Source organism: Episyrphus balteatus, chromosome 1 (genome assembly GCF_945859705.1).
Source record: "Episyrphus balteatus chromosome 1, idEpiBalt1.1, whole genome shotgun sequence".
Lineage (NCBI taxonomy): Eukaryota > Metazoa > Arthropoda > Insecta > Diptera > Syrphidae > Episyrphus > Episyrphus balteatus.
In genome coordinates, this window is record NC_079134.1 from 143,689,564 (window position 1) to 143,704,273 (window position 14,710).

The 14,710-nt window shown below is 31.9% G+C and overlaps 2 protein-coding genes across 4 annotated transcripts in view; one reads left to right on the forward strand and one right to left on the reverse strand.

Annotated features, from left to right (window-relative positions):
- LOC129907433 (sodium/potassium-transporting ATPase subunit beta-1-interacting protein) overlaps positions 1–3,038 on the forward strand; it is a 113,981-nt gene extending 110,943 nt beyond the window's left edge. Inside the window, exon 6 of the mRNA XM_055983648.1 lies at positions 1,496–3,038. Coding sequence (XP_055839623.1) covers positions 1,496–2,574 — 1,079 coding nt within the window. The 3' untranslated portion in view covers positions 2,575–3,038. The remainder of the gene's footprint in view (positions 1–1,495) is intronic.
- Positions 3,039–5,132: 2,094 nt separating this feature from the next.
- LOC129906293 (uncharacterized) lies at positions 5,133–13,146 on the reverse strand. 3 transcript variants are annotated; one of them, XM_055981991.1, is made up of 4 exons: positions 12,730–13,146; positions 12,224–12,660; positions 12,095–12,165; positions 5,133–6,178 (listed from the first exon to the last, which is right to left on the reverse strand). In XM_055981991.1, the coding sequence occupies exons 3-4, from the start codon at positions 12,135–12,137 to the stop codon at positions 5,337–5,339; spliced, it is 885 nt and encodes a 294-aa protein (XP_055837966.1). In that variant the 5' UTR covers positions 12,138–12,165; positions 12,224–12,660; positions 12,730–13,146; the 3' UTR covers positions 5,133–5,336. The 3 variants fall into 3 exon arrangements, with proteins under 3 accessions (XP_055837966.1, XP_055837967.1, XP_055837965.1); XM_055981990.1 differs by having other exon boundaries at positions 5,134–6,178; positions 12,221–12,660; XM_055981992.1 differs by lacking the exon at positions 12,224–12,660.
- Between the last annotated feature and the right edge of the window lie 1,564 nt (positions 13,147–14,710).

Consider the following 14,710-nt stretch of genomic DNA (forward strand, 5'->3'; position numbering starts at 1 on the left):
TTTTCAATGAAAAAGGAAAATCATGTGTGCAATTCACACGTGGTAGAAGTGAAACCTTAAAAAATCATTTTTCTTGTAAAAAAAAACAAAAATAGAAAAAATCTACCTTTTTTTATTCTATCACCTTTAAATCCATGCTTTTTATATGATAGCCTATATAAAAGCTTCTTGTTTCGGCTCAAAATATTTATATCGACCATGTCTATTCAACATCTACAAAAAGAGCTAGATTTTTTTGAACTCAATCACTTTTAATCAAAAAAGCAAAAAAAAATCAATCTTTTTTCTTTTCTAACACCATTAAACATATTTTATATCATCTGAAAGCTTATTTCACCTTTTATATGACGTATCAATATTTCTACCATGCCTACCAAAAAAGTTAGAATTTTTTAAAGCCAACTATGTCGAAATTTCAAACAGAGATTACGGTACTTCCTACACTGACTAATGGCTGGTCATCGACAACAGATCTCCACAGGTGTTTTGAGGTATTTTTCACGTGTTTTGAAAAACAACATCTTTTTTCCGTTATCTCAGGATATTGAATATGAAATTAATTGAAATTTTGCACAATTATAGTTTATTTAATTACATATCGAATGATTCAGGGGGAATGTACCAAAAAGCTAGAAAATTGTATGGGACGAGGTTGTGTATTCCCACCGAGAGGGGCAATTTTCTAAAAAAAAAATGACTTAATTTGAAAAAAAAAATTAATACAAATCAACTGTTACACCAAAAATAAATTGTTGATGTCAGCCAATTGCTAACTTTCTTCAAAGCCATTTCAGTAAAAACCTTATTCGCTGTAAACTTTCCCGATTCGAACATAACCAGATTATTTGCATTTGCCCTGCTTTCACTCCACTTCTCTCAAGCTTTACAATGATGTTAATCATGATAAGAAGCCATAAAATTGGGGACCACCTCGAGCTAAAAATATGCTAAGGCATTAAAAACGATGTCTATTTCTAAAACTTGCTAAAACTCTTCTCTCCTTTAACATGAATAAAATCCAAAATTTGATGCAGCCATTTACTTCGAAGATCGCAGAGGACTGCAGAGTTGATTCGGTCAGAACACAAGTTTCTTTAAGACTTTTAAGATATCTATTGAAAACATAATTTTTTGAAGTTTTTTTTAGGTTTAAATTTCCACAACTGTAGTGATTTTGGGTGATGGTAATGTTTTAAATATTGCTTATTCATAATACTTTTAACTTTACCTAATAACTTAACGTTATTAATAGCTTTATCATAAAATAAACTACATACCTACTTAATTTTGTTTTGTTTCTATCAAAACGACTTCATTATCCTAATTTTATAGCTAAATTAACTAATAAATTTATAGATTTCACTTCTTTCCATCCTCCAACACACTGATTTCAAGGTAATACTTATACCAAAAAATAACTTTCAGCTTGAGCTATAATACCCGCAATATTTATAATTTTATATGATTTTATTAAAATTATTTTTTCTATTATCAGTGAAGCATGGTAGTAAAAAGGCAAAACACCGTCAATCATTATATTCAATTGAATTTGGCCCCTCATCCATGGATACGATACGAAATCGAGCCGATACGATATTAGATTATGATGACCAAGTTGAAGATCGCAACGGACAGCTTAGCCCCAAACCAATGACACCACGCCGAGTAAAACGACGCTCGGTAATGACACGTGGAACGAATAGCCGCCATAGTACAACCAGTCGACGAAGTCATGCCAGTTCAAGCAATAATCGCAATAGCATGCGTACATCACGTCGGAAATATCAACAAAATCCGGTTACCAAATTGATGGATCAACAACAACAGCAAATGCAACAGCAGAGTGCTGCTGTTGGTGGAGTTGGCAAATCATTTGCCAGTTTTCAACATGTCGAAAATCCAGCTTTGACAGCTTCTAATTTGCAATCATTGAACAATGAGATTGTAAGCAGTTTGACAAAACCACCGAAAAAGTATAGCAGCTTCACTAAGAACATACCTCCAGATCCAATTTACTACAACACGAGTGGAAGTACTCTGCAGTTACAGCAATCTTGGAATTCGGGTAATACTTCAACGGGTTTGTACAATCCGACTTATCAGCATTCTACACCGAATTTGAATGATGGTGAGCATGTTGATGAGTTGTACAATAACCGTCCTCCATCGGTTCGATCGAGTTATTCAAACTTTCATGGTGCTCGACCTTTGAGCTCGTATACTCCAACTGTAGCTGAGAATGTTTTTGCTGGCATTACTGGTCAGCAGCAACAAATGCAACAACAACAACAGCAGCAGCAACAACAACAACAACAACAACAGCAACAACAACAACATCAAATTCAACAGCAACAACATCAACATTCACATCACCATCATCACCAACAACAGCAACAACAACAACAGCAGCAACAACATTCGCCTAATTTTTCTAGCACTCCTCCTCAAAACATACCGTTTTCGAAACGAACAGCATCGAGAGAGAGTATAAGATCAATGGCGTTTTTGAACAGTGGCCCACCTGCGTATAACTTAAACTATCACACTCCTCCAGATTCCGAGACGACTATGTAAATACAATTTTGATAGAATTAGAATAGGTTTGTTTCTTAATGAACATTAATTTTGAACTGTTGGGAAATCCGTCCAACTGCTTTTTTTGTTAAACTAAACCTAGTATGTAAATGTCTCTAATGAGTATTCAGAAACTGTCTGTTTTTGACTGTCCAAAAATGTTAACGAAATATCGATCAACAATGCTTCCATTGTCTATTTCTTAAAAAGAATTTTGGAATTTATTTAATAAAAAAAAAAAAAAAAAACTAAATAAAATTAGAATTGAAATATTTATACAACACTTAATTAATTATATAATATATTTTTTTTTAAACAATAAATACCGATGTTGCCTTTTTTTAACATAATTTTTCGTAAACTATGTAAAATTATACCAAAGTTTAAAGAACTATTTCGATACTTTACATCATTTTTTTATCTCATTGATACTTAAAAACAAAAAATCTTAAATTATATAATTAGATTTAAATAAGATTTTTTTTTTTTAGTATGAGGTCCTGCAAAAAAGGACTTGTTTCGTCAGTTTTTAGAAACATTTTTTTTTAAATTTTATTAGCTGCGTTCCTTTGGAAATATTTATCTACTTTTTATTACTTAAAACTACTTTGCTATACTGAAAAAGTAGTTCAAAGCAGCTTTAAGTACTAAAAAGTAGATAAATATTTCCAAAGGAACGCAGCTATTGTAACGAACAAATATTTTTGACCAGACTCTGTATAAGATAAATGTTTAAAACTTTATAAGCTTTAATGTATTATGTGTCTTACATGAAATGCATACAAAATAAAATATATAAAAAGAAATATCGAAACACAATAACTTGAAGACTTTTTTAGAATATAAATACAAAAAAAACAAAAAAAAAAACTAAATATTATCTTTAATAATAAAATAATTTAATAATTTAATTTAAAAAATAATATAAGTTTTATTGATAATGAAAATAAATGAATTGATTTTTTGGCCATGTTTACTTTTTTATTTTTTTTTATACAAATGAAGAAATAACAAAAATTATTGCAAAATGCTTCAAGAACACTGACACCAATATTTTTAGTGGTAAAATCCATAACTAAACTTTGATCTGTTGCATGCTAAAGCAAAATACTCGATCTGCTGCCGAAAGAACTACAACACAGCGGTTCGATTACCGAGCTACCCATCCACACTTCGAATAAGTGTGTTCCCTTCCAGAGACCAATAGAAAAACGAACTAGATGAAAATCAACCATTTTCACAGATGGCTCAAAAATGGAATATGGTGGCATCATGAAAATCAACGAATCATTTTGTCTTCCTTCCCAAGTGTTATTAGGCTGAGGTTTTGCCATTTAGGTAGGCCTGCAGGATAATTAAAGCAATACCGAAGAATATTCGCAATTTTCATTTATAGTAAAGCAGCTATCAAAGCTATTGATGGCTATTAGACTAAAGCGACGAATGTGCCGATGAAAGGTTCAGCCCTTCATGCCTCCGAGGCGGAACGATTCGACATTCCCCTGGGAATCGTGAATTGCAATATATTGACAACTATCTATCTCTCGATCAAAGTCAAGTTGGAATATAAAAGAAGATATGGCCCACCCATGAAAAAAAAGATCTAAGAAGCTATTAGCTAAACCTAGGCCTGGTACAGATATGGATCCGTCCTCTTTTACAGAGGACTGATCTCTTCTTTGTTGTTCTTCAATAACATTTTAGCTAAAATAACATAGAGGATTGTCCTCTTTTTACCAAATTGTCTTTCTTATGACCTTTTTTCTTATTCAAATACCTTTTTAATTAAATTTTGATGGAACTAATGTGGTTCAGAAAATGATTTTGAGTTATTGGCATAAGACATCGCCTGGTACCATGTAGGTTTCGAACAGTCTCTCATTACCAAAACCATCAGCTATCGCAAATATTGTCTTTCTTGGTCAGTACTACATTCCATTCCACAAACAATTAAGGTCACACATGTTATGGTGCTCTAGATCTCCAGCTACCTACCTAGCCATTGCGAACTTATCATTTCGATCAAAAGTGGAATAGCTATGTATGTATATGTATTACTGTTTTCCTTGAAGTTGGCGTCTACAAGAAAAAATGATGGCATATGACTGATTGGAAATGTTTAATTTTATTTTGAAAAAAGTACGTATACGCCCGAGTGTTTACTCAAAAAATAATATTCTTCGGATCAAAGTATCCAAAAAAGTTTTGGTATCAAGATATGAGTTCGTATTTAATAGGCTCTCCATTTACGTACACAAATTACAATTACTTTTTTTTTTGGATTTTCGATAAAAATCCAAGGTTAACCCCTGTCGAAAAAAAATGAATTTAAAAAAATTTTTTTCAAACCCATAGAGTGAAACATCAAAAGAAAGGTCTATTTAAACTCTATTCATAAGTGAAATCCAAAGAGTTTTTTGAGGTCTGGTTGATGTTCTATTTCAATGTCTTGCAAACAATGTTGGTACTTTTTGGAACAACATATTTTATCAATTTACGCCAAACTTATTGTTAATAAAAATTCTTAAGTTCAAAGAAAAACAAACATAAATTTCCTTGAAATTTTTGTACTTGATTTATTTGTCCTTAAAATGTATCCGAAACACGCTTTAAAGCATAATAATACTGATTCAGTAAATAAAACTCAAATACATATTAAAATCACAAATAGGGAACATTTAGAGACGATTTGTAAAATATATAAAATAAAACTACATGCATTTCCGTGAACAAAAAAAAAGAGACTAATTTTGTTTTCTTTTCTAGGCTTTTCGACTCTTGACTTCGACAAATTTCTGCAACGTAGAAGTCAAACTGTTAATAGCGTCGATTTTAATTCGTTCAATTTTCTCCTGCTGGATGAGAGACATTTTATTGAAATGCATTAGATCGCGATGCATTTCGCGTTGCAAATCAATTTTTTCTCTTTCCATTGTCAATTTCCGTTCAAAGTATTCTTTCCACCAGTGGCCTTGCAATGACGAGGAGCCATGCGCATAATCATCATTGCCATTTTCATGTGTTATTTCGAGCGGAAGCTCATCATGGTGATCGTTGTTGTATTCGAATTTAGGTTTCTTTCTTTCGGGGCTTCCACTGCTCTCTTCGAATTCGTCAGCAGATTTGCCATCCATTTGAATTTGAGGATGCAGCATGGAATTGTCGGGTGGGTATTGGCTTTCATCTTGGAATTGTGCACCACTCACAATTGTGTCACATTCGGCTTTTTTGCCCTGCAAGTATTTGAACATTTCCTCGAAGAACTCCCAATGGACATAGCCTGCGAGGAATTTTTTGTTGAGATTCTTGTTGTAAGTTATGAGGATATTGTGCCATTTCTTTTGGACTTTAGCAGCATTATAGCGAAAGCCTAGTTTTTGTAATTGTCTGGTGACGCTAAGCCAGAGAGCTGTGCGTTTTTGACGTCCTTCAGTGAATTTGTCTTCCATAGGTCCACGAATATGAATCAATGCTCGAGTGGCTTCGGTGGTCCAAGCTCTTTCGTATGGATTTCGTCCATCAGCTGTTGAGGATTCTTCAAGAACGGACTCGTCACCATTTTCATCGTTTTCATCAATGTCGTCATCACTGATTTGATAGTAATCTGCAAAAAGGAATATAATTTAATCATTTATTCATACATAATTGATGAAAAATAAACAATTCATAAAAAAAACAAAGCAAATTAAAAACCGAGAAGAGAACACAGGACTTTAATTGTAAAAGAAAACTATAATAATAATAATAATTTAACTATATCAAAAAAAGGTGCTCGAGCATTCAATATCCCAAATTCGAGAAGCAATGACTTTAAATTTAATGGAGAGTGAATAAATTGGGCCTAGGAATGTTTGATATTTTTCTATGTCGGTTTATGTAAATACCCCTTTTCAAAAGGAATAAGAGTGAATAAGAAAAGTTCATGCGCGAATGAAATAAGCGAAAAGACGGCTATTTCAAGAATCTTTATTAAACTAAGCTGGTTTGGAATAAGTTCAAGTCAATATAACCAATAGAACAAAATAAGTTCATTAAGGCGTCTAAATAAATGCTCAATGTGTCAAAAACCAAATTCATGATTTTAAATTCAAGTGAAATTCTTAATCTGCAAATTGAATCAGAAAATATCCAAAAAGTTAAAAAATGAGTTTTTTAAATAGAATCCGAAAAGAAATTAAGCTTTAAAAATGCAGTAATGATTTACAACAATAATTGTTCTACCACATTTTGACTATTATGCTACAGTTTTGTTCATGTGCATGTGCAATATGGAGCTTAGGCAAAGACTATAAGTTCTTTAAAATAAAGCTATGCGTTTTGTTTGAAAATGTAATAGATAAAGATAAAGTGGTTAAATGTTAATCAGCGTCTAATTTTGTCCTAATTTTTGTTCATAATATAAAATTTTGCAATTATCCACAGTATCTAAAAGAGAAACTGGTTTATGTTGGCGAATTGCAACCATTCAATCTAAGATCAGCAAATGATTTCCGACTGGAGAGATATAGACGGAGCAGCACCAAAAAATCTGTAATGTATCAAGGAGTGAAACTATTCAATTCACTGCCCATAGAATTAAAAGATGAGTCCAACTTCCAACGTTTTAAGAAACTGGTCATAAATGTCATTAAAATAAATTAGATTTCAAATCTTGTTACTATTCAAATTTTAAAATGTAAAGTCAAATCAGAATTAAATTTAAAAATATATTAAAAATTAAAATAGAACATAAGATATATGTAAATTTTGTTCACTTTAATCTCTTACCGAAAAACTTGGCCTAAGACTTCTGTCGTTTCCTGTAAACCTTTAAAATAATTACTATTTTGCTAAAAAAAAGTCGATAAATAAAATGTTTCAGAACTATAAACGTTTCTGTATTACTTTTTCAGTAAGTCAAAGTAATTTGAAAACTCGTTCGAAAATTAAAGTTTGTATAACTTCTTGGGAAGCAGGAGATTTTGTTGCCTTCAAGTGATATTTTGATCATATTTCATATGTATATGGTCGAATTCCTTGATGTTAAAAGAATAAAAAAAGAAATTTTTAAGAAATCGAAAATGTTTACTTTTAATAGACACCTCAAAAGAATAAATGAACCTGGCGGATAATTTTAAAAAGCATTGGTAGAATTTCAGTTCAGTTCTCTAGCGTGTATCCGTCGATTTCTGAGGTCAACCCAGTGAAGCCCACAAGCGGATCACTAGTGTGAAGCAGTAATGCCGGTAAGTAATGATCCCACCACACGCGACATAGAGGTCACAACACCGTTGAATAAAGGAATAACATTTTTTTTACCTATTAAGTTTCATTTTTTCGTATGTTTCCATACATGCAGTTAGGCTGCTGTTTTTCAAACATCAGACTCCTTTATTCCATTTGTATGTGATGCTTAGCCTAGTAATTTTTCATTTAAGTAATTTGAAAAAAATAACTTTTTCCGTCACACTTGAGTATGTGCAGAAGCCAGACTAGTAGACTAGTTCGAAATCCCGTCCATATTAACATCAAGTAACATTTGTAATTTTTAAAGAAATTCAAAATAAGTTATAAAAACAATTGAATATATTGCGGGAGAGAAAAGAGGACCTTTGACAAAACTAAAAATCCAAAATTAACAGATAATCTCAGGTAACTTTTATTAAAAATTCTTTGCGTTATTCTGTTACTCTGCTGTGTTGTACGTGGCTTTAAAAGTACATTGTACTCCAGTTAAAAAGCAGAAATTATTTTTGATATGGAAAATATCTTTCCCAACAAGCAAAAATACTGAGTTGTTTTCACAAAATGGTTTATAATGCTATTGATTAAATGAAACAAAATTTTCACACAAAACTTCAGAAAGAGTAAGCAGAACCATTTTTAGAAAATGAAATGCAATCATTTTATTCAGTTTCAGAAATTGAGGAAAATCATACATAGCTTAAGCAGACTGATTCCTATCGGCGTATAATAGCAGATAAAAAAAAACTGTGATTATACTTTGGCTATGACAAAAAAATTGTCTTGCTTTGGAACACAAAAGCAACTAATTTTTTTGATTCCAAACTCGGTTGAAAGCTTTTGAATATCTAGTGCAATAACTTTACTTTATCCGAAATGATGTACCTAAAGATTGGTTCAACTGCTCGGTGAGATAAACACAAATGGACCTATTGCTACTGAAGTAGTGGCGGTCATTTAGAAGCTTTCATTCCTACAGATATTTTTTAAGCTCAAACAGTTTTTCCAATCGCAATCTAGAGGAGAATAATTGGATAGGTTGTGAAATATAGGTAACTTACTTCTCCCATTCCGATAGTATATTTATAGATCAAATTGAGAAACCAACAAAAAGTTCATAACAATTTCACTTTTCTTGTTTTGAATGATGCTGGTCAAATTGAATTTATGTTATCTATTGTGTATTGTGTGTCACGACTGCTCTTATTTATGAGGACATACCTATTAGTCTAAAAATGATTATAATAATAATCAAAGTGATGGGTGCTTCGCTCTTCGTTTACATTTTGAAATTATTTGCCAATTTCTACCAAATAATTAGCATTTCTAAGGCTAGGCGCACACATGCGATTTTAGTCGCGCGATTATTCAGTCGCAAAAATGGATCACAAGGATTTCAATGCCTGTGAACACACATGCTTCCAGCGATTAAAAATTTGAAAATTGTGTCTACAGTCATTGAAATTCTTGTCATCTAATTTGCGACTGAATAATCGCGCGATCGAAATCGCATGTGTGCGCTGAGCCTAAAACTGTTCAGTTTCTTACTAATTTCTAGCTCTTGAAGTAATTTTGTTATTTTTACATATTTGCATGCTTTGAACCCTGGCTAGATATCTAATATTAAAAAAAAACAAATTCTTGTTTACGTTTTCTTCTTCTTCTTAATATTAAAAACGTTAAAGTTATGCCAACGAGCGCAACGGAACAGTTTCAACATATTTTCTAGCTCACAAATATATAACCTCGAAACTACTGCTCAGGCAAAACATTATATCGTTTACTTATTGTACCAGCGATATCAACTTTCTATGTCCGGCATCAAAGTTTAGTAACTAAACTTTCTTCTCAGACTGATTTAACATTTCATACAGAAAAAAATTATTTTTTCATACTTCTACAATCTTGAAATACACTTATGAGCAAAAAAAAAATGGAATCAAACAGATAGCGCTAATATTATCGTATGCATCAAAGTAAAAAATTCAAGCTTTAAAATGAGACTGTGAAGAAAAAGTATTTTATCCATTGCAATTTTTGTTTTTAATATATGTACATTAGGGTGGTTCAAAAAAATCGAAATTCTTTTTTTTTGATTTGGTACTCCTCTAGAATATACACACCAAATATGAGCTCTTTATATTAATGGGAAGGTCTTCCGCTTTGCAATTTTCCATTTTTACATTAAGCTTCTACTAAAAAAAAATAATTTTTTTATTAATTGCCTTTTTAGCAAATTTCTTTTCATATTCTTGTAGGAAATTGAACGCTCTACAAAAAAGGCCTTATACACTTTTTTCGTTTATCTAACCGTTGAATAGATATTTGAGGTCCAAAAATCGAGAAAATCTTTAAAAATTCGTTTTTTGTTCTTAATTTTGTAACAAATTGAAAAATTATAATAATCAAACGCGAAAGACATATTCTTGTTGGAAATTGATTGCTCCACAAAAAAGGTCTTTGTAACTTTTTTCATTAATCAAACTATTCTAAAGATATTCGAGGTCAAAGTTAAAAAAATATAAAAACATTTTATATTTTTAAAAAATTTCAAATTCTCTGATACTTCATTATTTTCAAATTCTTGTAGGAGCTTAAACGTTCTACAAAAAATTTCTTGGAATCAAATTGATTGCTTTAACCGTTTAGAAGATATTCGTATCTAAACCAATGCTCACTGATTTCAATAGTTTTCTTATGGCCCGTATGCATTGCGATTTGGATACGAATATCTTCTAAATGGTTAAAGCAATCAATTTGATGCTAAGGAATTTTTTGTAGAACGTTTAAGCCCCTACAAGAATACATCTTGCTAATTTAACTTTGACCTCGAATATCTTTAGAATAGTTTGATTAATGAAAAAAGTTACAAAGACCTTTTTTGTGGAGCAATCAATTTCCAACAAGAATATGTCTTTCGCGTTTGATTATTATAATTTTTCAATTTGTTACAAAATTAAGAACAAAAAACGAATTTTTTAAAGATTTTCTCGATTTTTGGACCTCAAATATCTATTCAACGGTTAGATAAACGAAAAAAGTGTCTAAGGCCGTTTTTGTAGAGCGTTCAATTTCCTACAAGAATATAAAAAGAAATTTGCGAAAAAGTCAATTAATAAAAAAATTATTTGTTTTTAGTAGAAGCTGTAAAAATGGAAAATTGCAAAGCGGAGGACCTTCCCATTAATATAAAGAGCTTATATTTGGTGTGTATATTCTAGAGGGGTCTAGCAATCGATTTTTTGGAGTACCAAATCAAAAAAAAGAATTTCGATTTTTTTTGACCCACCCTAATGTACATTTATAATTTATTTGATTCCGTTTTTTTTTGCTCCTAAGTGTAGATGCCATCACTAGCGTTTTCACAAGTCACGAAATAAATCATCAAAGTATTCAAACAGAAAGTTCATATTTAATTACATTTATATTCTTTTATTTCAAAGAGTATGAATTAAAATATACTAAACAGAATTTATTCATTCTGAATGAATGAAAAAAATTGAACTAAAGCCTCAAACTAAAAAATCTATTTCACAGTTCGACCCAATTTCTAAAAAAAAATTCTAGATCTGTATGTAGCTTGAAAAAAATGGTATACTCGATTTTTTGTTTCCTTTCCAAGCACTTAAAACACTCATCTCCCTTAAATAGAGTCATGATTTATTAAGAAAAAAAAAATCCCTCCTTTTGATAGCATCAGAATAGATAACCCCCCCCCCCCCCCCCCAAAACTGCAACCCAAAACCCCAAACCCCCATCCATATCGTTCGATAAAAGATACTTCTTCTTCGATTTCTTAATCTTGTTTTTTTTTCTTCAGATAAAACTATATAGAGATAAATACACACACAAAATTACATAGAAAAGAAAAAGAAAGCAAAAAAAACTTATATTCTAGCCCTAAGTTGAAAAAGTTCAAACTATTATAGATACAGCGCAACTTCTAGTCACCCTCATATCACTCAACTTATCCAGCCTCCTTACTACTAACCAAACCCATCACCACCCTAATTAGCACAGAGAGCCTGTGTATAGGTACATAAATAAGATTTTTATCTTTTCAGCAAAACAAAAAAAACTAAGAAAAAATAAGAAAAAATCAGCAAAACTATACATTTTCTAGTTAAGAAACAATAAATTAGTTTCTTTTTTTTTCAAATTTAAATTTAGAATTAAGAGAACTTTGCAGTTCTTTTCTAAACAAAATAAATTAAACTAAACAGAAAAGAAATTAGCACAAATTGAGAGGAAAAAAGATTGAAAATAAACAAAAAAAAAATCTGTTCTAGTAACTCACTTTCACATCCTTCAGCAGCTGAATTATGATTCCTTTCATCCATTTTGTGGATTGTCCCAATTTGTGGAGTCCTAGAAATGAAGAAAAAACTAACTATCAAGCAAAATTCTGCTCCACCTTGCTTACTACTTTGATGCTGTGCAAACTCTGTGTTTCTTGAGAAAAATCAATTTAATCTCTAAACAAAGTTCTTCTTCCTTTCCTCAAGCAGCAGCAGCATCGACAGTAGAAATATAAATTCTTCTAACGATGCCGCTAGGGGTGGGTATAAAAGGCGATTGTCCACCCCTAAGTTATATGTTCTATTGGTCGAATAACAGAGAATGAGAGGGTGGCTAGTTTTTTATTTCAAACTTTTTTTTTTTACTCTCAAGATGGGAATGAAAGTAGCAAGTAGCAGAGAATAATAATATTTGATCTGTGCCTTGTATCGATAGTTTGACAATACTAACAGTGACAAACTTCCTGACAAGAAGTTGTAGGTAGTATAGCAGAGCAGAGCAGAGCAAAGCACAGCAGCTCTGCCTTTTTTTTCTGCTCCTGCCTGCTGCTGCTGTTGGATGTACCTAGAAACGTTTTGATGTTGCGCGTTAAAGACCTCGATAATCTTTGTATCTAACAAAAAGTGTACAAACCCTTGACAACCTCTATACTCTTCTCCTTTTTGCTTCCAAGTAGATAGAAGTGAGGTTAGGTTAGTGAGATGGGAAGAAAAAACAAAATTCTTCGAGCGAATTGGAAGAAAAAATCGGTTGCAAAGGACTTAGATACTAGTTTGATGCAAATCATTAGCATTAGACTGGGATTAATCAATATTTTTTTATTTTAAGGACATTTTTTTAAGGATACAAAAAAAAATTGAAATTTGTGCTTGTTTTCATTTTAATGTGAAAAAAAACCGGTTCCTAGTTTTTTTTTTCTAGGTTAGTCCTCGCAGATCTTGTTTTATATGCTGATGATCCTTCACACTTTTTTTGCAAGGGCTTGTTCTAGTAACTAGTATCTTGCTTTGTTTTTTGTTAACAAAAACACAAAAATACAACAAAAAAGGTTGCTTTGGTTTTTTTGCAAAATTTTTAGTTGTTGTTTACTTGGTAGTTTCTCTGTATTTTTTTGTTTTGTTTTTTTTTTTTCTTCTGAAATGATCAAAAGAAAACTTCAAAAAAAAGAAAAGAGAAAAGGGAGAATATAAAAATTGTTTAGAAAAAAAAAAACACTGCCAGGCTAAAAGTTTTTGATGAGAAAATTTGATTTTTTTTTTTTTTTAAGGCTAGGCCACACCGAAGGGTACATGCGGTAGCGGTACGAGTAATTGTATGAAAAAATTTCCACAGCTGAATTTTGACGTTCCAGTTTGGAATTTTTTTAATACAATTACCCGTACTGCTACCGCATGTACCCTCCGATGTGGCGAAGCCTTTAAAGGCTTGGCCACACCGGAGGGTACGCGGTAGCGGTACGGGTAGCGGTGAGGGTACTTGTATGAAAAAAATTCCAAACTGACATATCAACGTTCAGATGTGGATTTTTTTTAATACAAATATCGTTACCGCTACCCGTACCGCTACCCGTACCGCTACCGCATACCCTCCGGTGTGGCCAAGTCTGTATTGGGATTCATAAAGCGGTATTTTGGTTTAAAACTCTATGCCACCCAGCAAACGTAGAAGTACAGAAATAACCAGTGAAATATGTACGTATAAGAAGTACTTCTCTTCCACTGAAAAAGGATAGGCAGTAAACACTCGGGAAAAAACTCAGTTATCTACTTCTACTTCTATTTCTACTTCTAATTCTACTTCTACAGAGAATATATGCGAAAGCGGTACGGATACTTGTATGAAAAAAATTCCAAATTAACACATCAACGTTCAGATGTGGATTTTTTTTTAAACAAATATCGTTACCGCTACCCGTACCGCTACCGCATACTGGTGTGACCAAGACTTTCCTATGGGAGGTGGTAAAGTGCTACTAGTAGTTTAATAGCGATTTTCAATGGAACGCACTTTCAACGAATTAAATACAAATCGTATCTACTCGGGAAGAAGAGCATGAGTAGATGATAGTACTAGATTAACCAACACATCTACTATTAGCCCTGTTCCATTGGACTACCACCTCCAATGGAATGGGGCTATTAGGCTTTTAAGCAATCTGTCAAGACAAGACAAAACCAACCAATCAAATCGAAGCAATTCTGAGGAAAAAAACAAAATAAATGCGATTATTATTGCAAAAAGGCGGTCGAGTAAATTTCTCTTATAAAAATAATAAAATTAATAGTTTTCCGTGCTGTGGCGTGTTAAACAACATAAATAAAATATTTTTAATCAATTCGATCGTGTTTGGGTTTTGATTTTCCAAAACTTCACAACTTTCTTTTACATTCGAAATTCGATCAAATCAAATTGTGCCTTGAAATCTTCCTCAGAATTGAACTGTCAAATTTTTTTTTTTCAATTTTTTTTTTTCATTTTTGAAACTGACGCCTGGCTTAAAAGCTCAATTGTTTGTGTTTTTTGAGTGTTATTTGTAATGTCGAATTCCTTTCAATTGAAAAATCGGCGATTTTCGGCGATCTCGAAGCGAATTTTTTCTGAAAATCATGTTCCA

Excerpts from the sequence above, each read along its gene's own strand:
- LOC129906293 (XM_055981992.1), bottom strand. The coding sequence starts at position 12,137 with ATGGATGAAAGGAATCATAATTCAGCTGCTGAAGGATGTGAAA. Across the intron at positions 6,179-12,094 it reads AGCTGCTGAAGGATGTGAAA|ATTACTATCAAATCAGTGAT; the intron begins GTGAGTTACTAG and ends TCCTTTTTGCAG.